Raw genomic sequence first — 22,967 nt, 5'->3', positions numbered from 1 at the left:
CGAGCCCCTGCCAAAGGAAGTGAGGCAGGGGGCTACCATGAGGAGGGCCTTCTCTGCTGTGGCACCCCGGCTGTGGAATGCGCTCTCTAAGGAGGTTTGCTTGGCACCTACATTATATTCTTTTAGACGCCAGGTGAAGTCCTTTTTATTCTCCCAGCATTTTAAAAGTCTATAAATTAATTTTAACTTTGCTGTTTTAAATTTGTATTTTAAATTTGTACTTTTGCTTTGCTGCTGTTTTTATCTTGGTTTGTGCTTTTATATTGTATTTTATATTATGGTTTTACACTGTCGTTTTATACCTGAATTGTTTTAATTTTGTAAACCGCCCAGAGAGCTTCGGCTATTGGGCGGTATAGAAATGCAATAAATAAATAAATAAATATTAAGACATTTTCATTGGTCTTGCTGGAGGCACATTTGGGCCTTTCCCTAATTGTCCATCTTCTTTATTTTTAAGATCTTTAGAACTTATTTATTTTAATGCTGATTAGTTATTAATGCACTATTATTATTATTATTATTATTAATTTGCTGCATTTATATCCTTCCTTTTTTCCTGCAAGGATCTCAAGGCAGCGTACATAATCCTCTCCATTTTATCCTCAGAACAACCACCCTGCAAGGTAGGCTGGGTTGAGAGCGTGTGACCGGCTCAAAGCCACCCAGTGAGCTTCCATGGCTGAGTGGGGACTAGAACCCGGATCTCCACGACTCCCAGTCCAACACTCTAACCACTACACCACACTGACTCTCAATATTGCTATTAACTTGTGTGCAATTTTCGGCTTTAAAAAGCAGAGGCTTTGTAGGATGCAATTTGCATCTGTACATGACACGGGAGAAGGGAGGGGGAAAGGAGGGAGAGGAGCTTGTAACCATGGCAACATTGCATCCGTTCGCCACGCCCCCTTAGACGCCGGGTACCGCCTTTCCTGTTTCTATGGCAACCAGACGCTTCTAGCCGCTTACCGCCTACTTACTTAGGCCCTATGAGGCAGAGTTACATCCCGTGTTCGGCCAAGCCACGGATACGCGCCCCCACCCTCCTCGCACCTCCAAAAATACCGCTCCGTCCCCTCCCCCACCTCTCGCTCACAACCACCCGTCCGCCCACACCTCGTTTAAACCGCGTACACCTCCCGGCTGCTTGCCCCGCCCCTTCTGCCCCGCCCATTACTGAGGTCCTGGCAGGTTATAAACTAACATTCCATCCTGCCTGCGTGGCAACACGTCACACAAAAATAAGATTAATTTACACTAGCAAGGGAGTGACAAAACAGAAAGGATCGGAAGCAAGAAATAAAAGTCCATTGACCCCCCCCCCGCTCCTTACATTTGTATTTCCCTTCTATTTCTCTCACGCTCCCCTTACATGACCTTCCACCCCCCCACCGCCGCGCGCGCGAGAAAGAACCTGATTGGCTCGTTGGTTCGGAAGGCCGAGGGAGGGCGCGTTGGGGGGGGAAAGAGGGCAGGGAGAAAGCGGTAGGCAGTCTCGGCCTTTCATTGGTTGGTTGAGCAACGGCGACAGACGCGTGGTGCAATGGGAAAGGCGGTTCAAGGAGGAGGGTCACGTGGCCCGAGAGGGGCCTACCGGAAGTCCTGGCAGTCTCCCGTCGGCATCGGTGGTGGGTATTTCCGGGAGAGCGGCGGTGGCGGCGAGCTGAGGTAAAAGTAGGTGAGATTTGTAGGGCGGAGGGAGAGGAAAGTCGCCTTGGCCCTCATAGATGGTTGTATCGAAGAAGGCCTCTAAGGCCTCTCTTTCCCAGGTTGACCCGGCGGCAGGGGAAGGGGAGGGGAGGGGAAGGGCGCAGGCGTGACGGGCACCTCTGTGCCTTTGGTAGGCGAGGGCAGCTGGAGCGGTTTTCCGAATGGCTAGTACTGGTGCTGAGTTGTGGGTATATTATCTTTGCTGCTGTTTTAGCGCAGCCCCAAGCTGGTGGCCTCCAGACAGGTTGGACTACATCTCCCAGCATCCGTCCTCTAGCTGGGGGTTGCTGGGAGATGTAGTCCAACCCCGCCTAGGGGCACCAGGTTGGGGAAGGCTGTTTTCGTGCCTTCATGTTTGAGTATTAGTCCAAGTTCAGCATCACCTTTATTAGGACCAACCAAAATCGCACATAAACGTGCAAGCTTTTGAGTTTTTCAGAACTCTTCGTCAGGCACGTTGCAAGGCAGAATCTGATACCTGTGACACCTATCACTGACTTTTTCATTCAGAATGTGAATCTTCGCTTGGATGTATCTATTTTGCAAGCCTCATTGATCTTATTTTTATTTATTTATTTATTACATTTCTATACCGCCCAATAGCCGAAGCTCTCTGGGTCGTTCCTGTTGCCTTGGAAGTGCAAATTATTATTTTATTTATTTATTTATTTATTTATTACATTTCTATACCACCCAAATAGCCGGAGCTCTCTGGGTGGTTGACAAAAATTAAAAACATTCAAAGTATAAAACAACAGTATAAAACCATCATATAAAATACAATATAAAAGCTCAACCTGATAAAAACAGCAGCAATGCAAAATTACTAATTTAAAACACCAAGTTAAAATTTATTTATAAACTGTTAAAATGCTGGGAGAATAAAAAGGTCTTCACCTGGCGTCTAAAAGCATATAATGTAGGTGCCAAGCGAAGGTCCTTAAGAAGGTTAAACTATCTATATGCTGCTTCATACCTTAGGTTCTCTATGCAGTTTGCATAAGAGATACATAAGCTACCTGTAACACCTGCCATTCTTTGGACTTTGCTGTTTCTTCCCCCATGCTCTGCTTTTTGTATCACTTAACCTATTGCCCAACTTCATTTTGGATTTATTTTCTCTCTCGTGAACCAGGATTGCTATTTTTTACTTTAAAAAAATATATCTTGTGCTTTGGAAAATATGTTAACACTTTATATTTTTTTGTGAACCGCCCAGAGAGCTTCAGCTATTGGGCGGTATAAAAATGTAATAAATAAATAAATATATAGAGATATAAGAAAAAGTTATTTGGAGCCTTTTTTAAAGAAAGTGAAATACTGGGGTGCTAAGGAAAAACTGAGTTATTTATTACATTCAACCAACCCATATGTGATACAAAGGGTTGCACTATTTGCAGCGAAAGCTAATAGATGTAGAGCAAAGTTTTCTAGATACTATTGGTGTGTGTTGTTATAAAGATTCAGAGATATAAATGAAATGTCATTGAGAAGCAATTAAAGGTTTCTGTATGTCCGCTGTGCTCCCATCTTAGTATCCTTTCAGTAATGCATATTTGATAGCTCTGTAATTTTTAACCATATGTAATTTTTACCATATGTAGTATTTATTTATTTATTTATTACATTTTTATACCGCCCAATAGCCGAAAGTCTCTGGGCGGTTCACAAAAATTAAAACCACAAAAAACATCCAACAGGTTAAAAACACAATTACGAAATACAGTATGAAAAGCGCAACCAGGATAAAACCACACAGCAAAGTTGATTATAAGATTAAAATACAGAGTTAAAACAGTAATATTTAAATTTAAGTTAAAATTAAGTGTTAAAATACTGAGTGAATAAAAAGGTCTTCAGCTGGCGACGAAAGCAGTACAGTGTAGGCGCCAGGCGGACCTCTTTGGGGAGCTCGTTCCACAACCGGGGTGCCACAGCGGAGAAAGCCCTCCTCCTAGTAGCCACCTGCCTCACTTCCTTTGGCAGGGGCTCACGGAGAAGGACCCCTGTAGATGATCTTAAGGTCCGGGTAGGTACATATGGGAGGAGGCATTCCTTCAGATAACCTGGCCCCAAACCGTTTAGGGCTTTAAATGTCAATACCAGCACTTTGAATTGGGCCCGGACCTGGACTGGTATAGCAAAATGTCAAGTTTGTATGTGTTGCAATAATCTGTGGATTGAGCAATAAACGTATTGTTGTTGAAATATTGATGCTCTAATTTGTATGCCTTTTCTGATTTCTTGATTGATATGGTTTTTATTTTATTGTTCTTTGCATTGAGCTTTTTTGAGGAAAAATAGGATATAAATGTTTAAAGTAAGAGTGCTTCCAGATGGAAGGCATCCTAGTGCTAACAACCAAAGGCATTGTGCAGTTATCCCATCAGGTGTGGGTTTTTTTTTCCCGTAACTGATATTTTTCTGACAAGAAGAAGGCAGAAGAAGTGGTTGGGAAACACAGGAAGGCTACAAATGAAAGGCACCATTGTCTGGACCCCCTATACAATTCTGTGAATAAGGCACTGTTGTTGCACAATAAAAGCCTTGTCAGGAAGTACCCTAAATAAACAGCTCGCTCTGAGGCTTTCGGCTTGTTTTGGCAGGTGGAGGCATACATGCTCCTTTCTGTACAAAATAAACAAAAGAGTTACAACAGATCACTGCACATAGGAAACTGTCATGTTGGGGAGAAGTGGAGGGAGTGTATTTGTTTTGGCTCTCGTGGTTTGTTCTTCCATACAAAACAACAACAAATCCTGCACATAGAAAAAAAGCAGCATTTCAAGGAGAATGGTTCCAGCCTAATCTTTTCCCTCATGCGCTACTTTTCTAGGTGTAGGGATTTTGTGGTTTAGTGTTTTTTTGTTTGTTTGAAGGAGCATTCAAAGATTTGTGCCCTTTTTATAAGTTGTGTTCCTATATTTGGTCCATTGGTCGTAAGCTGGAAGGTCAGTCGGAATTCCTTAACTGGTTGACAGTATAAACTCCAAAAAAGAATCACACACTTGCTTCCTTTGGCTCACTAGGTCACAATGTCGGAGCTGAGCGATGAAGCCAGCGAGTCAGAACTGCTGAATCGCAGCCTGTCCATGTGGCATGGAGTGGGTCAGATGGTCTATCACCAAGAGTTAGACGTTCCTTTGGATCTTCATACAGCAGCATCTGTAGGACAGTATGAGGTGGTAAAGGCGGGTATTCAATGGTAAGGAGCAGAAGAAATAATGTCCTTGCAATAGAGTTTTCCTTTACTCACGCTGACTAATTAAATAAGACAAATGAAGATTTATTTATTTATTTATTGCATTTATACACCCCCTTTTTCCCTCCCAGGAACCCAAGGTGGCATACATAATCCTCCTCCTCTCCATTTTTATCCTCACAACAACAACCCTGTGAGGTAGGTTGGGCTGAGAGTCTGTGATTGGCCCAAAGACACCCAGTGGGTTTCCATGGCCAAGTGGAGACTAGAACCTAGATCTCCTGACTCCTAGTCCAACACTTTAGTCACTACACCACACTACACCCAGCTCTTTAGCAGGAGAATTAAATGGTAGAGTCCTGTGGTAGTAGAATGGACTGCGCCACTTCAGACTGCAAGGGGAGGGGTCACATTTTTGAATGTTCCTCTATACTAAAAACATATTTTCCCTTCAAGTAGAAAACCACCACAGCAGCAAGCAGGCTAGTCTGTAGAAGTTCCCATTGTTGTACTACTGTTTCAGCTATAGGGTGTTTATTACATTGGGGGGAGAATTTCAAAATAGCATCCTCTATCTTTAGCCTAAGTTGATAGAGTGCATTCTATCACTTCATTTTGCTGCACAGGTCAGGCCTTACTCAGAACTGGTTAATTAAAACCATTCTGTGAAACATAAAGTCTGCCAGGAGCCTTTGAAGCAAAGAAGTAGCAATATGGGAGACAATTGCAGTCAGTCTTCTCACTCACTAATGGCGGAAGTGAAGAAAGGCATTGTCAACAAGACTTTTCAAATAGTTACCCATTTTGAAGGTATGAAACAGTACAGGTTAGGAAGCAACCTTTCATATTTATAAATTGTGGTAGTTTGTGAGACGCTGCACATACAAAATGAAATTGTCTCATGCTTTCCAGCAGGGAGACGGACCTGAATCGGAGGAACTGTGGTGGCTGGACCCCATTAATGTACGCCTCTTACATTGGCCACGACACTATTGTGCGTATCCTGCTAGAGGCTGGCGTAAACGTCAATGTATCAACCCCAGAAGGGCAGACTCCACTTATGCTGGCTGCTAGCTGTGGAAATGAGAGTGTTGCCGCTTTCCTCCTTCAGGTGGGTATGCTTGGTAATGGCTGTGAAAGGCATCAGCTATGTACTTTAAATTTATGAGTTTGCAATATTCTTTCTCAGTATGGCATGACTAAGAAATAAAAGCGAAACAAAGGTAAGTGGGACTATTTAGGTAGGAGCAAGTTTGAGTGGGGAATCTCTGAAGTATGCGGTGGGGGGGGTATTGAAGAGCTGATCTAAATATCCCCCTCCATGTAATTCAGTCTGTCCATCATAATGTCAAGTACGTATTAATCTACTATACTGTATACTGATATTTTACAGCTGCTCTGATGCTCGTTCGTTTTTAATAATTTATTTACCGTATTTCTTCGATTCTAAGACGCACTTTTCCCCCCATATAAACATCTCTAAAAACGGGGTGCGTCTTAGAATTGCGGGTGCGATTATTATTCTTAGAATCAAAACTTTTTTCCTGTTGGTGGTACTGAAATTAGTGTGCGTCTTACAATCGATGGCGTCTTACAATTGAAGAAATACGGTAATGTGTTTCTGTGGCTCAGTTCCCACAACACTTTTCTCAGTGGGAAAGCTCCACTCAGTGGTGGAGTTTGTAGGGGGTACTCACCACACAAGATGTTCTAACTCAACCATTCTGTGGGTGTGGCCTCTTGCGGGGTGGAGTAAAAGTCAATGCAGCATTTGATTGACAGTTCCTTCGCCCTCTCTTCTCCCCCAGTCCTCCCAATGGTATCCTATCAGCCATTGTTGCAAAAAACAACAAGCCCAGTGGCTCTCCTAGAGTAGCACTCCCTCCTTTTGCCACTCTTGTCAGGGAACTCTGTGGCTACGGAGAAACTCCACTTAACTCAACAGGAAACTCCATGGAACCCTCCAGACAACACAACCATTGCGCTGGAACTCTCCTCTGCACAGCGTGGAGTTTTGTTTTGTTTGTTTTTAAAAAAAGAACTGTGGGATGGAGTTTTCCCGCCACACAACACTTTTCTCAATGGTGGTATAACAACTCCACAATGGAGTTGTTACCCTACCGTTAAGAAAAGTGTTGTGTGAATTGAGCCAGTATCACTCTTCAGCCAGTCAATAAAATCCGTACAATATACCAAAATACAATGGAGAAAGAACCAATATAAAACAGTTCTGCATTGGAGTGTCAACATCCTTTCCAAAAAAAGCCAGCATATTTTTGTTTATTTGATTTACACCCTCCCTTTCTACCCCAAAATGGCACTTTTTGAAGGCTATACTAATCCAAGGGAGTAAAGGATGTCCGCTGATTTTCTTTCTTCGTGGGGGTGGGCAAAAATTTGAGAGGACCAGCAGTTACCTAATTCTCATTGAAGTGGTGACACCAATTAAGCTGAAGGAGCTCGTCTGTAGGACAGTACTTCCCTCTGTCTGTCTTTACGCAGTTGGTAAAAAAACTTTTTATTCCAGCTAGCTTTTAATCTGTATTTCTTACTTTCTTAAAGCATAATAACAGTTGAAAGCTTAGTATTGCTGCTTTTCTGATATATAATTATTCATTTTTAAAATAATGTGTTTTTTTACATTCCCATTTTCACGATTACTGTAAGCTGCTTTGATTATTGAAATAAAGTAAACCAATGGGGTTGCAAACTGCAGTCTAAGATATCATGCAAATGCAACGTTGGTACATCACCGTACCTTCTGGCTCGGCGCAAGCATGGGAGATGCACTACTGCCATAACAGACGCTCTGTATTTCTTTGAAGCGAGGTGCTGAGTTGGAGATGAAGGACATCCATGGCTGGACCGCCCTCTTTCACTGCACCAGTGCTGGCCATCAACAAATGGTCAAGTTCTTATTGGACAGTGGAGCTAATGCTAACTGCAGGTAAGAGTGAAAGTGGCCAATGAATGTCCTGCTATGTTTTGAATATCTCCTGTCATAACAAAATGCATAGTATCATGTAGATAAGAAGAGGGGAAAACATAGGTATTCCTGTATCTAGCTCATTAGTGACTACCCTAGGAAATAAGTGATGTAACTGACGCAGGTAGCAGGTATTTGTGGCGCTCTCAAACGGGAGGAGGAAGGTCTGTGGGCTTGGCTATGGCCCAAGAGTCATGCCTGAACTCCTGCCCTCTTCTCCAATGCTGTGCTTCTGTCGGCTCTCTGTCTTGGTAGACTTGTGATAAAAATGCCCCCCAGTGGGCGCTACAGCGCTACAAAGTGGGACCTTGCGATCAACCTGTAGAGCAGGGGTTCTTAACCGGTGGGGTACGCCTCCCATGGGGAGGTTTGGACTGACTCCAGGGGAGGTATGAGTAGCCTCTCAACTATAAATTGTTTATTTTACAAGTACATAGCAGCGCAGCTTGGCCCAACCTTATTTCTTTCTACTAATCTTGGGAACTAGAGGTAGCTCATTTGTACACCACGTGCGTTATAGTAATTATCGTTACCTGCTACACGTGCGTTAGCGTTCGTGAAGAACAATCAATCTTTCAAGGTAAGTGACTGCTTTGTTCTAAGTCACTTTTTTCCGGTTTATTGCAAAAAGTATTATTATTTTTTTGCATTTCTGTACCGCCCAATAGTCGACGCTATTGTGGGTTCGAAATCCTTTCACATTTAATTTGGACTCTATGGATGATGCGGATATGCAAAAAGATGACCTTATTGAGTTGCAGAGCAAAGCCTTGGTCAAGCAAAATTTCTTCAATCAAAACCTTGATGAATTTTGGTGCTCTCAAATGGCTGCATATCCTGTTCTGGCAAAGAAAGCTATTTCATCATTAATTCCATTTCCAACCACCTATCTCTGTGAATCTGGATTTTCAACTCTTGTCAGCATAAAAAACCAAAGCTAGAAATCGGTTGGATGCCAGAGATGATATGCGCCTAGCATGGTCTAACATTGTCCCTCGAATAACTACTCTTGCTGAGCACAAACGGCAACAGCGATCACATTGAAGTTATTTTGAAATGATCCTTCTTTTATGTGTGTAGTTATTAGAAATACTTTCTTTAAATACAGGTTTTATTTCCACAAAACTGTTCATTGCTTGTGTTTGTGTTCTTTTCATTGAATATGCATTTTTTTAGTCCAGAGACAGAACTAAAAAATGCAGACTCGTCCTGCCTAAGCCTAAATTTTGGGCCGTTAACACTTGGGAGGCGTGGGTCATAAAATTTTTCACAAGGGAGGTGTGACACCAAAAAGGTTAAGAACCACTGCTGTAGAGCCTGCTTTGGACTGAAGGGAAAAGCCAAGGTGACAGGATAGGAACTCAATTTCAGCTGGTCGCTCTAGGATTTTGACAACAGGAATGGTATATTGTGACAAGACAGTTCGGACTTTCAAGGCAGAGAACTTTTTAAAATTCTTTTTGAAGTAGGAAAAAAGGAATGTCAAGCACAGGCTTTGCTGGTCCATTAAAAAGTGGAATGAGAAAAAAATAAGAGTTTTTGAAGTTTATGGCCCATCTGTTCTTCTTGTGAGAGTTATTTCCACAGGAAATGGTTAGAGCATCAACTGGAGACTTAGGTGCAGGATGAGATTGGAAGGGGCAGATACTCACAAAGCTGTATAGGGTCCTAGTGAGATGATCCAGTGACAAGCTGAATCTTTGCATTGAATTCTGCTGTTCAGATCACATTCTTTCCTTTCAGTTCCTGGCAAAACATTGGTTCTTTACACTGTCCTTTTCATTCCACTCTGATCTTGCCCTTAAATCGTCTGCTGAGTTTCCCCTTTTTTTCTTGCCTTTCATTTTGACGGCTCTTTTCGGAACCCTCTTTTGACATCCTTCCTTTTGGCTTTAATGCAAACTCCTTGTTATTTAAAAAGGTTCCTACTGGACTTGCTTTGCTCCTTATTACTTGGATCTTCGTTTGCTGTTGCTTTGCCTCAAATTTCTCTGCAAAGGAATGTTCTTATATGGAAGCATAGTCAAGCATGTGAGCCCACATCTGCAACATGAAGAAGCACAACTCAGATGTAGATGTAACACAGTGTTAACTAAGCTGACGTTTCCCTTGAGAAGAGAGTGCGAGGTGAGAGGACCTCTCCGGGGATCTTGGACTTGGCCCAGGGGCTCCGTTTGCTACCTCATAATGTACAGTTTAAAATATGTTGGGCATTATTCAGGGCCCAAACTGACACACTGACAGGGAAGGGCTGCAGCTCAGTCGTATGCCGCATGCTTTGCTGGCGGAAGATCCCTTGTTCAGTCCCTCAGCTAGAGGCCAAGAGAGCCAAAGCTCAGTACAGACAACACATTAGTCAACGCAGTGTGAAAACTCTACTCAACGATTAAGTTTATAAGCCCTACATGGTTTGGGTCCAGGCTACCTGCTGGATCGCCTTCTCCCGTACAATCCGCCCCACACACTCAGGTCCTCTGGGAAGAATCCACTTCAGCTAGCAAAAACTAGATTAACAACTGTTACCCAGAGGACCTTCTCTTCTGCTGCTCCCAGACTGTGGAATGGCCTGCCGGAGGAGATTCGTCAACTTGACAGTCTTTTAGAATTTAAAAAAGCAATAAAGACTGGTCTATTCCGGCAGGCCTATCCAGTGAAATTTTAGAATGTTTTCAGGATGTTTTAATCATGGATGGTATGTTTTAATTCGTTTTAATGTGTATTTTATCTCATGTTTTTATACTGTTTGTTTTACACTTTGAATTGTTTTAGTTTTTGTGAACCGCCCAGGGAGCTTCGGCTATAAAAATGCAATAAATAATAATAATAATATAATAATAATGCGGTACTCCCCACACAACATGTTCTAACTCCACCATTGTGTGACTGCGGGCTACTGTGGAGTTGAGCAAAATCTACGGTGACTTTTTACAGTTCCTCCACCCTCACTCCTCGCCCGGTCCTTCCGCTGGTATCCCATTGGCCATTGCTGCAAAATTCAGGAACTTGCCTCTGCACGGCGTGGATATTCAGTGTGGAGTGTCCCCCCCCCCCCCAAAAAAAAAACCCACTTCCACCATGGGGTGGAGTTTTCCTGCCAGACAACACATTTCTCAACGGGGTTCTAAAACCTCCACCGTGGAGTTCTAAAACCACCGTTAGAGAAATGTGTTGTCTGAACTGAGCCAATATATCCCATTAAGACTCGTAGTAAGCAGGGCTGAGAAGGACTAACGCTGAGGCCTTGAGGAACATTTGCTGGTCAGGGTAGACCGAAGTAGACTAGATGGTATCAGTCTGTATAAGGCAGCTTCATATGTCCACGCTGGAATGTAGTGTTCAGACCACACTATCCTAGGCTTGTGCCTTCAGGGTTGCCTGCTCTTGGTACTTTTCTCTCCAGTTGTGTATGACCTGACCAGCATGTCCCCATTACATTGTTAACTACACTTTTCTTGACTCTAGCCTTCCGTGGGCTGTATCTTTCTGTTGTCCAGGGAGCCCGTTTGTGGGTACACCCCACTGATGGAAGCAGCTGCTTCTGGCCACGAGATCATTGTGCAGTATCTTCTCAATCACGTAAGTCAGTGTTGGTTTCTCAGGTGGGCCACCCCATTGCTCCTTTAACCCAGTGCTTTTTCAGCTGGTGGTAATTTGACAGTATGTCAGGTGGAATTAATGTCACAATTGAAAAGCACTGCTCTAATTTCTATATTAAGAAACCCAGATCTTGCTGCTGTTTTAACTGATAACTTCTGGCTTTTTTCATAGCATCTTTTTTTGAGGGGGGATGACGACAAGAGGCATGTACAGCCACACTATTTCTTCAGCACATAACAGTTCTGTTACCTATGCTGTACTGGATGCCTCTCATTTCTCTCCCTTTTTACGTCACTTTTCCTTTTGAAAGCATTGAATAGAAACATTGACTACTTCTTTCCTTCTCCTGAGATGTGCCGTGCTTCTACGCAACCAGACAGGGATCTCTAAATCACACCGAGCCACTTCTGCTCACCACGGATTTCTCCTTCATTTCTATACCAGCTCCTGGAAAGCTTCCTCTTTCTTTTAGCACCACATCTACCCCTTTAGCGTTATCCTGTACAGGCTTTATTGGAATAGGAAACACCCGTTCAGTCTAACAGCATGTGGTACATTCATGTATGCCTTTCTTCTTTGGATGAATCTTACCAGATTTTCACCACCAATCTAACATCGCTGGAAATGTCTCTGCCTGATCCATGCTGTTTCCGATCTACACCGATCATACTTTGTCTACACATCATGTTATGGGGTAGAGATAATAAGAGGGAAGTGCTTATACCTTCTGCAGGCTGCGTTTCTGTAAATTCTTCCTTCTCTTCTCCCACAGGGATTTGAAGGCTGTGAAATGTACAGAATAAAGCCTTTTTGTGTGCACGTTCCTGCAACAGCTGCAACGCAACAAGGGCCTGGTTCGCATGACATGGGCGGTGAGCACCTGCACTTTCCGTTTCAATTGCGCGGCTGACAATTGAGGGTTGTGCAGTGTTATCCAAACCCAGTCATCATGGGTTAGTTGAGGACTGAACAACCCCCACATAGCCTTACTGGAAATTGTGAATTAAGTGAGTGATATTTAACCCTTGAATAACTCATGATGGTTTGGACGACACAGCACAACCCCCAGTCAGCCCGATCAGGGGTTGCACAGTCAAAATGGCTGTGGCATGCGCCCCCAGAGCTAATGATGTATTAAGTAACCCATGATGCGTTGGCCATGTCATGCGAACTGGGTCCTAGTCTTTTCAACATAGTTAGTCTCATGTAGGGCTTCTTCAGAAGTCTCTACACGCTCTGTATAGATTTTATGTAGTTCTCTGTTCTACGTGCTGATCAACATTTGCTATCCGTTTTTAACATGTTTAATTACACAGGTGTTTTTTAAAGCCTTTGTTTTCTAAGCCAGTCCAACTGGATTCGTTTATTGAGTCTTGAGTGAGGAGATAATTCCTATTCCACCTCTGCTCCAGACCTTCTCCTTTAATAGCTGTTAAGAATGCTGCATTAGGGACAGTCGAGAAGGAGGAAAGAATGCTACAGTGTGCTTATATCGAAAGGCGGATGCTCCATATTTTTATAAGAAGATCCGTGTTGGATCACAGCGAGGGTCCATTTAATCCAGTACTCTGTTCACACGGTGGGCAACCATCTGTCGACCAAGAATCCAATAGCAAGATATGAGTGCAACAGCACCCTCTCGCCCATGTTCCCCAGCAGCTGTTGTATATAGGCTTATTTCATAACTTGCTGCTTTGTAACTTGCTTGGAGCTAGTTCAAGGAGTTTCCACCCATAGGATGAATTCGCATGTTTATTTTTAAAAAGGTATTTCTAAGTAAGAAGTTAGGTATCTTTGCAGTGTTTGTGGATGGGGAAGGGGACAGCCATGTTAATCTGCTAGGGCAGGAGCTGTAAAAAGTGCTGTGAGGCATGAAAAAGGGACTCCATATTGTGGCATAGGCATTTGTTGACAGGAGCTCGCTCTTTCTGCATTTATATGTGCTATGCTTGTAGACAGGGCTGCTGTTGTGCAATCGCCCTGTCTCAAGCACAGAATTTCACAGGGTTCCAGATGAGGTCCTCTTCCATTTGTAACCCTTCTGTGTTTTCTCACGGTTTCTTCCGTCCTTTTCTCGCTATAAAAGAATCCATTAAGGAGGGGAACGCAGAATAGCTGCACAATGCATTTTGATTGGTTGTGCTGGGAGCCACCAAGGCCTGTCCGGAACCTCTTGTGGTTCCTGATTACATGAAGGTTGCTACCATGTGGTCTTGCCAGGGAACTCGGTAGCCAGTGGGGAAACTCCACTCAATGCAGCAAGAAACTCCACGGAGCCCTCCACGCAACACAGCGGTTGTGCAGGCACTCTCCTCTGCACAGTGTGGATATTCAGGGTGGAATGTTTTTCAAAAAAATCCTCCACTGTTGGGTGGAGTTTTCCCTCCAGACAACACATTTCTCAACGGTGGTATAACAACTCCACCATGGAGTTCTAAAGCCACCGTTGAGCAATGTATTGTCTGAACTGAGCCGCCGAAACATATCTTGAGCTGTCCCCTTTTTATTTTTCTTAAAATTCTGTCCCTTGCTGTACCAATCGACGTTGTAGAACAGTTCCAGCCTCTTAAGGGCTGGCGAGACACTGCTCCAGTTCGTTGCAAGTCCCACTCGTCTCTTATTTTCGTACTTGAAATGGGAACAGACGCTGAGCTCGCTGGCGCAGACCTGGGAATGTGCTAATTCACCGAGTCGGGAGGGTGGCTAGAGCTCTAAATGTGTGGAATTCATGCATTGGTGCCGTTGATACAAACCGCAAAAGCACTGCAAAGATTTCTAACCTCCCGCTTAGAAAACCCTCTTCGAAACGATTGCCTAATATCACGTTGGTGGTGTCTTCGCTGAGCCTTGCTACGGGTCCCAGTCCTTTGGTGGACCCTCTAGGGACGTTCCACGTGAAAATGCATCCTTAGGATCCTCTCTTGACTGCATAACCTTTCAACTACCTCCTTTAAGGTTGCAACCAGTTTCCTGCCGGAAGAACTGAACCATGTGTGCTGCCTCCCAACAGGGTGTGAGAGTAGATGTACGGGACAGCACTGGAGCCCCAGCGCGGGCCTTGGCCATGAAGTACGGACACACGAAGATCGTAGGGTTGATCGACCTGCACACTGCCCCCGTGCCCAAGGTCCTCTGCAGGGGCCCAGGTGACTGAGCCGCCTCGCCGTAGTCTCTTGGCAGAAAGGGCCTTTCGCTCGCTGAGCTGAAATCCCAGCTTGCCTCCTGCAATTCTTCTTTCCAACTCTCACCATCTCACTGCACTTCAACTCATTCTCTTTTATTACCTTGACACCTTTTTAAAAGCTTAATTTTCTCCGCCTTTTTTTCTTTTAAACGCTAAACCTTCCCTGTAACACCGGTGTGCCTTGTGTTACTAAACCATCTCCCCCGTTTTAGCCTTAATGAGGATTTAATGCGAAGGAGCTATTGCGGAGGTGTAAAGAGCAGAGATCATGGAAGATTTGATCAGGGTGAAGGGATTGGAAGGTTGGCATCACGTTCTTCCTTCTCTGCCATTTATTAACGCTGTTTAGCCTAATCCAGTGCTTAGACCTGGTGTGACATTCCCAGAGGTCCTTTGGAGAGCTTTTATTGGGGTCACTGTTATATTGGATTAAATGGGGTTTTGGTTAGTCCAGCTGCCACACCCTGTGAACCAGTCCAGCTGCTTCTATCTATTGAGCAGAGCAACAGAAACTCTTAGGCTGCAATCCTGAACATAAGTACCTGGGACTAAGTCCCACTGAATTCAGTTGGGCTTGCTTCTGAGTAGACACATAGGGTTGCACCATCAGTGATAAGTAACCTTTTGGTTTAGAGATCTACTGAGTTATAACTCCGTCAACCTCCAGTCTCAAATCTTCCAAAATTGCTCTACTCTTTCTCGCTGATTTGTGCAAAAGGGGTAAGATGCAAAGTCCAAGATAAGTTTCAGCGGGATCTCTTGAGAACAGAGCATGCTGATTTGCTGGGAGGTTATTTAAGATATACAAGAACGTGAAGCGGCAGTCTATGAAATTAAAGCTTAGGAATGTTTTCCCCCCACCCCCTTTACTTCTTGCCCTGGATGAAAACGATAACAGTTTATGACTTGGTTGGTTAATAGGGAGCCTTGTGTGGCGCAGAGCGGTAAAGCAGCAGTTTCTGCAGCTGAAACTCTCCCCACAGCCTGAGTTCAATCCCAGCAGAAGCTGGTTTCAGGCAGCCGGCTCGGGTCGACTCAGCCTTCCATCCTCCTGAGGTTGGTAAATTGAGTACCCAGTTAGCTGGGGGAAAGGTAATAAAGGCTGGGGAAGGCAACGGCAAACCACCCCGCTATAAGGCCTGCCAAGAAAATGTCAGCGAAAGCTGGCGTCCCTCCAAGAGTCAGTAATGACTCAGTGCTTGCAGGAGAGGTTCCTTTCCTTTCCTTTCCTGGTTAATAGGAGATCCATAGGAAGACATTCTTGAGGCTAGAACTCCGAAGTCTTTCCCCTCCTCCTTGGCCAAAGGTGCCTTGTGGAATTGAGCCATCATAGCTCTTGTTAGGCCGAGAGGAGCGTTCCCCAGATATTTTGGGCTACAGTATTCTTGACCGTTAGCCAGATGTTTTGGACTTCCAGAGTAGGGAAGGCTGCAAGGCTTAATATCAGCTTTTGGTGTACCCCTTTCAGGAAAACCCAGGAGTAGGAAGTGTAGGAAGATAGAACAACATCCTCATAGATCCTAGATCTATTGATGACATGCATTTTGACCCTCAGGAAAATATGAAGATCTGAGCTCGTCGGATGAATCCTACTCCGCTCCTCAGAGGCAGAGGCCCACTCGCAAGTCCAAAGGGCCCAGTATCCATGAGGGGCCCCATGCTTTGGCCAAGATAACGGCAGTCAGAACGGGAGGGAAAAGCCAATTACGTCATGGTGAGTTCACGTTTCACTTCCTCTGCCTCTACGGCGGCCCCAGATCTTCTGCCTGGGGCTACAGCTGTCTCTTGCCTGATGCTTAACACTTTGGGGCTGAAGCCACCTTGTTTATCAAGCTAGTTAAGGTTAGTTCATCTGGCAGAGTATGCCTGTCTCTGCACCTTCCACTGAGATTTTTGTTTGAACTATTCTAACTTTGTGACCATTCTAGGGGGCGGGGGGCGCCTAATACTCTACCTTCTGCATGGGGTCTGAGTAAACATACTTGTTCTCCACCCTCCTCCTCAAAAGTAGGGTGTTTGAGGTCAGAAAAGAGAGCGCTTATTTGCTGTTTCTTTTCTCTGGCATAGTGGAGAGGAGGAGGACAATGAAAACCTGGTTATTTCAAAGTGCTGGCTGAGTGATTTATTGCTGCCTGTACAACTGCTATTATTATTTATTATTTATTTATTTAGAGTATTTTTATCCCGCACCTCAGCCAAAAAGCTCTCGGAGCAGCTTACAATGTATCAATAAAGAAGACAGTCCCTATCCTCAGGCTTACATTCTAAAAAAGACATAACACACAAGGAAAAGTTTATGGGGAGGGAAGAGGGAGGGGGAAAAAATTAAGGAGACTGCTTAGGCTGGTGGGAAGGCCCTGCTCCGTCCTCTCATCTCCCAATGGAGGGGCAAGCCAACAGCTCCTTCTTCCCCACAAGGTGAAGATGTTAGCCGTGTAGGGGAAGGGTCCAACTGAAGCAGGTTCCGATGGTCTCTGCCTGCTCCAGTCTCCCTCGCATCTTCTACCCCACAGGGTGAAGATGGCAGTTAGCCCTGGGGGGGGGGTGTCCAACTGAAGCAGGCTCTGATGGCGGTAGGTTCTTCCTTTCTGCGCTTTTATGATTTTGTGCCTTTCTTAAAACTGTTTTTATGGTCTGTTACATTTTATGCTGCTTATAATTGTTAGCCATCTGGCCTTTCAAACAGAAAAATGGGGTTAAAATGGTTTAAATAGGTGCTCCACTCATTTCACCACAGTCCTGTTGCCTTTCAAGTTGATCTCCTCGGGACAAGGATTAGGTGATAGCAAGTTACTAATTGAAATCTTTCCATTCATTCGTTCACCTCTCTTCCTCTCCCTGTATCCCTTTTACACACAGAGCAGGTCCCTCCGGAGGGCTACGTTACCTTTAACGATGATGGAAATGGCTTTGAAGGAGGAGATCTCCGGTACCGAGATGTCACGTCTCCCATCAATGATCACGACGTGGAAAGCAGTAGCAGCCGAGGTACCTTCTTGCTTCCTTGAAGTCAAGTTCTTGTTGTGAATTATCTGAGTTCCTCCTTGAGGGTTTGAGGCCCAGATGTCCAAGAGCATCTCAAAATCCAGGCAGACGAGGTTACCCCTTCAGATAAACATTTTCTATTGTTGTGATGTATAGTTTGCTCTATTATTATTATTATATTTTATTTATTTATTTATATAGCACCATCAGTGTACATGGTGCTGTACAGAGTAAAACAATAAAATAGCAAAACCCTGCCGCATAGGCTTACATTCTAATAGAATCATAGTAAAACAATAAGAAGGGGAAGAGAATGCACCAAACAGGCACAGGGGAGAGTAAAACTAACAATATAAAAGTCAGATCAAAATCAAGTTTTAAAAGCTTTAGAAAAAAGAAAAGTTTTTAGCTGAGCTTTAAAAACTGCGATTGAACTTGTAGTTCGCAAATGTTCTGGAAGAGCATTCCAGGCGTAAGGGGCAGCGGAAGAAAATGGCCGAAGCCGAGCAAGGGAAGTAGAGACCCTTGGGCAGGTGAGAAACATGGCATCTGAGGAGCGAAGAGCACGAGCGGGGCAATAGTGTGAGATGAGAGAGGAGAGATAGGAAGGAGCTAGACTGAAAACCTTTGTAGGTCAACAGGAGAAGTTTATATTGGATTCTGAAGTGAATTGGAAGCCAACGAAGAATATGTAATCAAACGTCACTATCGTTAAGCATCTAAATATGCAAAACATTGTGAGTTTATTGCGGCTATCATGCCTGAGCTCACCCAGAGAGAACCGCCCAGAGAGCTCCGGCTATTGGGCGGTATAGAAATGTAATAAATAAATAAAATAAATATTGTCATTACTTCTGCCCATTTCAGAAGATAATTCCTTCTTCACCGCTGATGTTGCCACCATCAGGACGAGCAGCAGCAGCAGTGAAGGCCTGGCCAAAGCCGTGGGGATCAGTAGCGAAGGCTCTATGGAGAGCAATGAGGTAGGTAGACCATGGTCTGTGTGTGTGTGTGTGTGTGTGTGTGTGCTATCTGTTTATGTAAATGGTTTTGTACTTTGTAAAATGTATTTTAAAGGTTTTCATTCTCGCAAACCGCCCAGAGAGCTTCAGTTATGGGGCAGTATAGAAATATAAGAAATGAAATGGGGAGGGTCTTGGGAGCCTGAACCCCAGGTTCCTTGACATGGATCACTGCTGGAAAGTGGGATTTCTCCTATAGATAGAGATTCTGGGTCTGGAAGAGAAATGTGAATGGGAGCAGCTCTGACAGGCTTTAGGCAAGCTGACACTCTCTAGGATGCTGCTCCAGCCCCAAGGGCTATAGAATGAAAACATTATTTCCCCCCCTTTTGGAGCATTTTGGGGAAATCGCAGGAATTGGGCCTGACGATTGTTCCGTGGTGGAGGTTATGCAGCCCTGGGTGACTCCTTCCATTTGCTCTCCTGGCAGGGTTAGAGGCGCCTCCCTCACTTCCGCTTCGAAGCAAAGTGGAGTTTGGGGAGCGTCCACAGAGCTCTAGATCTGTGAGCCCTTCTTGTCATTGCTAGCAGCTGATTTCCACGTTTGCTCGGAAACCCGATGAAGGCAATTCCTGCTGCATGTCATATAGATGAGAGAAATAGAACCGCTTTCCAAGAAGAGTGGAGCTCCTCTTGCCTAGTTTCTGGCAAGGTGGCACAAGCATCCCAGGCAGGAAGCAGCTTTCTTTTCATTGGCCAGCTGGGGTGACTCCTGCACTGGCTGCTCAATGTGAGAACTGCCTTCATTAGAAACGAAAACGAAAAATGTGTGCCTGGGGTAGTGTGAAACCTCTGTTGGGTTGATCTGTGACGGTTTGCCCATGAAACCCACCAAATGATGAGCGTGCATGTGTATGAACTCGGCCCTGCAATATATGCTCCTACGTACTATACTGTATAGGAGAAGAAGGACCGAGGGGACAGGAGCAGGCAGAAGTAACATCGGGGCCTGCTCCTGCTGGACTCTTCCCCCCCCCCCCCCACAGGGCAAACTGCCATCTTGGCCCTGTGGGGAAGAAGAAGGACCGAGGGGACAGGAGCAGGCAGAAGTAACATCGGGGCCTGCTCCTGCTGGACTCTTCCCCCCCCCCCCCACAGGGCAAACTGCCATCTTGGCCCTGTGGGGAAGAAGAAGAACCGAGGGGACAGGAGCAGGCAGAAGTAACATCGGGGCCTGCTCCTGCTGGACTCTTCCCCCCCCCCCCCCACAGGGCAAACTGCCATCTTGGCCCTGTGGGGAAGAAGAAGGACCGAGGGGACAGGAGCAGGCAGAAGTAACATCGGGGCCTGCTCCTGCTGGACTCTCTCTCTCTCTCTCTTTCTTTCTCTCTCCTCCCTCCTTGACTCCTTTTCCTTGTGTGTCATGTCTTTATTAGATTGTAAGCCTGAGGGCAGGGACTGTCTTTTTTCCTAAGTGTAAGCCGCTCTGAGAGCCTTTTTTGGCTGAGGAGCGGGGTATAAGTATGATAAATAAATAAATAAATAAATAACAGAAGTACATCCGCTCTCTCAGCAATCTATACAACAAGATAGGGCAGTATTTTTCTCCCCTGGCTGGGGGCTGGTTACTGAGGCTGCAAGAATAGTAGCTTGCCCAAGGCCTGCATGGCTGAGGTGAACAGCAGACTTTCCAGAAATGGTACTCTTGTCCCAGACTTGTCCCAGGGATATTACTCCTCAATGGCCCCGTTCAAACAACACGCTAAACCATACTGCTTAATGCATTCCCTTAACCATTTTGTGGTTAAGCAGCATGCTTTAGCGTGTTGTCTGAATGGGGCCAATGTCTTTGATTCTAATGCAGTCCCTGCGCTCAGTACATTGTCCAGGTACTGGTTGCAATTAAACTGCAAATAGCAAGTGTAAGACACACTTATTATGGATATAGATTCTTCTCAGCTTAAGGGCATGGCTGACCTATGTTATAAAAATAGTTGCTTTTTTGCTATCTGCAAATACCTCTGTAAAGTGTCTTCTTGGAGAACGGTAAAGCTGAATCCTATGAATATATTACTAGACCAATTTATTCCTTGCGAAGTGAAATGGTTTGCAGCATTCCTTGTTCATTTTTTCTGTATGATTTACACTAAGACATTGCATTCTGATTTATATGGTAGAATATTCTCCATCATTTTCTCCTTCTTTTACTCTACCTTTGGACACAAGTGTTCCTTCCTAGTTTTTTCCCCTATTTATGTCAGATTTACTTAACCAATTTGTAAATGGTGGGGAATCCGAGAAGAATTTTTCTTTAAAAAAAAAAAATTATATCCCTGCCTTTCAAACCAAAGGATCTACAAGCAGCTAACAACATTAAAATCCAAATACATATTAAAACAGCAACTACAACATAATAATAAAAAAAAACCAACCAAATCAGTTAGGCAGTAAGCACATCCAGCAGACATGTCAGAGAAGGTCCCTTTAAACTCAAAGGGTCCCAAATACCTGCTGAAAAAGTCTTTTTTTTATTGGCTTAGCTAGTCTTTACAAGGCTGTGGAAGCAAGCTTTCACATTACACCAAACACTTTTTCAGACATTGGTGCTTTGAGCGCAAATGCACGCCTGAGCTGTGGTTAATCTGCCAGCTCCGACTGTTCTGTCCCAAAGGCTCTTGACATCTGCACTTTGGAGCTCATGAGGACATCAGAAGAGCCCTGCTGGATCAGACCAAGGGTCCATCTAGTCCAGCGGTTCTCAACCTGTGGGTCGCGACCCCTTTGGGGGTCAAACGACCCTTTCACAGGGGTCGCCTAAGACCATCGGAAAACACATATTTCCGATGGTCTTAGGAACCGAGACACCGCTCCTCTATCCGTCTCCAGGAGGGTCGTCTTCTTCCATTTCCAACAACATATCCCTTCTTCTTCCATTTCCAACAACATATCTTTGTGAAACAGGGTTTTCCAGCTTGTTGGTTATCAAGTCTAAATACAGAAGTAGATTCATAACAGTAGCAAAATTACAGTTATGAAGTAGCAACGAAAATAATTTTATGGTTGGGGGTCACCACAACATGCGGAACTGTATTAAAGGGTCGCGGCACTAGGAAGGTTGAGAACCACTGATCTAGTCCAACATTGTGTTCCCACAGTGGCCAGCTAGCCATCAGCCAGGGACCCACAAGCAGGACACGGGTGCAATAGCAGCCTCCCGCCCATGTTCCCCAGCAACTAGCGTATATAGACTTACTGTGCAAGTTTGTAAGCGAGAGTTTATTTATTTATTTATTTATTTATCATATTTATACCCCGCTCCTCAGCCAAAAAAGGCTCTCAGAGCAGCTTACACTTAGGAAAAAAGACAGTCCCTGCCCTCAGGCTTACAGTCTAATAAAGACATGACACACAAGGAAAAGGAGTTCAGGAGGGAGGGAGGGAGGGAGGAGAGAGAGAGAGTCCAACAGGAGCAGGCCATGGTGTTTCTTCTGCCTGCTCCTGTCCCCTTGCTCTTTCTTCTTCCCCACAGGGCCAAGATGGCAGTTTGCCCTGTGGGGGTGGGGGAAGAGTCCAACAGGAGCAGGCCATGGTGTTTCTTCTGCCTGCTCCTGTCCCCTTGCTCTTCCTCAGGATAGATACTCATGAGCCCTTGATGCTGACACCACAAAAGGAGAATGATGCCCTCGCCTCCCATGGGTACTCCAAAGTCATTCCTGTGACCTTCTTGTGGCACATGCCTTCCCCTCGAAATAGGCCACCTTTCTTATCTCGTGCAGGACTCAGACCACGCGACCAAGTTCTCCAGTCGAAAACCTGCCAAGAGCTTCGCCAAGGCTAAGAACCGCTACAGCAACAGTGACAGCCACTGGTCTTACCGATCCAAGGCCTCTAATCAGCACTGCAGCCCCTCTGATCCAGAGGCACCTTCTCACGCGGGGCCCCAGGTGACTGTGGGAAGGCTGTGAGAAGCCGTTCTGGTGGGGTGGAGCAAATGTAGCGGAAGTCCCTGTGCTTTCGAGCCGGCTCCTGCCGAACTGCGAGAGGCAGAGGTGAAATGGAGGCAAAGGGAACAACAGCAGGGGCCCTGTGACAAAATGAGGTTTTGTATTATTGTTTATGTGTGTACATTTAAGCCTTTGGTTCAGGTTTAGATTTGCTGAAGTCAATTCTTTTATTTTCAGGAAATGGTAAGTGGGAGGGGGGGAGTTAGAATGGTGAGCAATGTGAATGGTGTCGTCTGGTTGGTTGGTTGATTTGAATGGAGAGGAAGAGTAAGGAGGGATTGAGGGACAGTTGGGGAGTTTTGGGGCAGTTAGAGAGGGTCAGTCAGGGTTAGTG

At 44.9% G+C, this 22,967-nt stretch overlaps 1 protein-coding gene across 1 annotated transcript in view; it reads left to right on the top strand.

Moving 5' to 3' along the window:
• Positions 1-1,637: 1,637 nt before the first annotated feature.
• ANKS3 (ankyrin repeat and sterile alpha motif domain containing 3) overlaps positions 1,638-22,967 on the top strand; it is a 32,577-nt gene continuing 11,247 nt past the window's right edge. The window contains exons 1-10 of the mRNA XM_063143178.1: positions 1,638-1,671; positions 4,743-4,918; positions 5,828-6,026; positions 7,741-7,862; positions 11,396-11,477; positions 14,509-14,644; positions 16,238-16,396; positions 17,542-17,670; positions 18,535-18,650; positions 22,406-22,573. Coding sequence (XP_062999248.1) covers positions 4,749-4,918; positions 5,828-6,026; positions 7,741-7,862; positions 11,396-11,477; positions 14,509-14,644; positions 16,238-16,396; positions 17,542-17,670; positions 18,535-18,650; positions 22,406-22,573 — 1,281 coding nt within the window. The 5' untranslated portion in view covers positions 1,638-1,671; positions 4,743-4,748. The remainder of the gene's footprint in view (positions 1,672-4,742; positions 4,919-5,827; positions 6,027-7,740; positions 7,863-11,395; positions 11,478-14,508; positions 14,645-16,237; positions 16,397-17,541; positions 17,671-18,534; positions 18,651-22,405; positions 22,574-22,967) is intronic.

This window comes from Elgaria multicarinata, chromosome 17 (assembly GCF_023053635.1).
Source record: "Elgaria multicarinata webbii isolate HBS135686 ecotype San Diego chromosome 17, rElgMul1.1.pri, whole genome shotgun sequence".
NCBI lineage: Eukaryota > Metazoa > Chordata > Lepidosauria > Squamata > Anguidae > Elgaria > Elgaria multicarinata.
The sequence above is the reverse complement of the archived record's forward strand: the minus strand, read 5'-3'. Positions and strand labels throughout refer to the sequence as shown.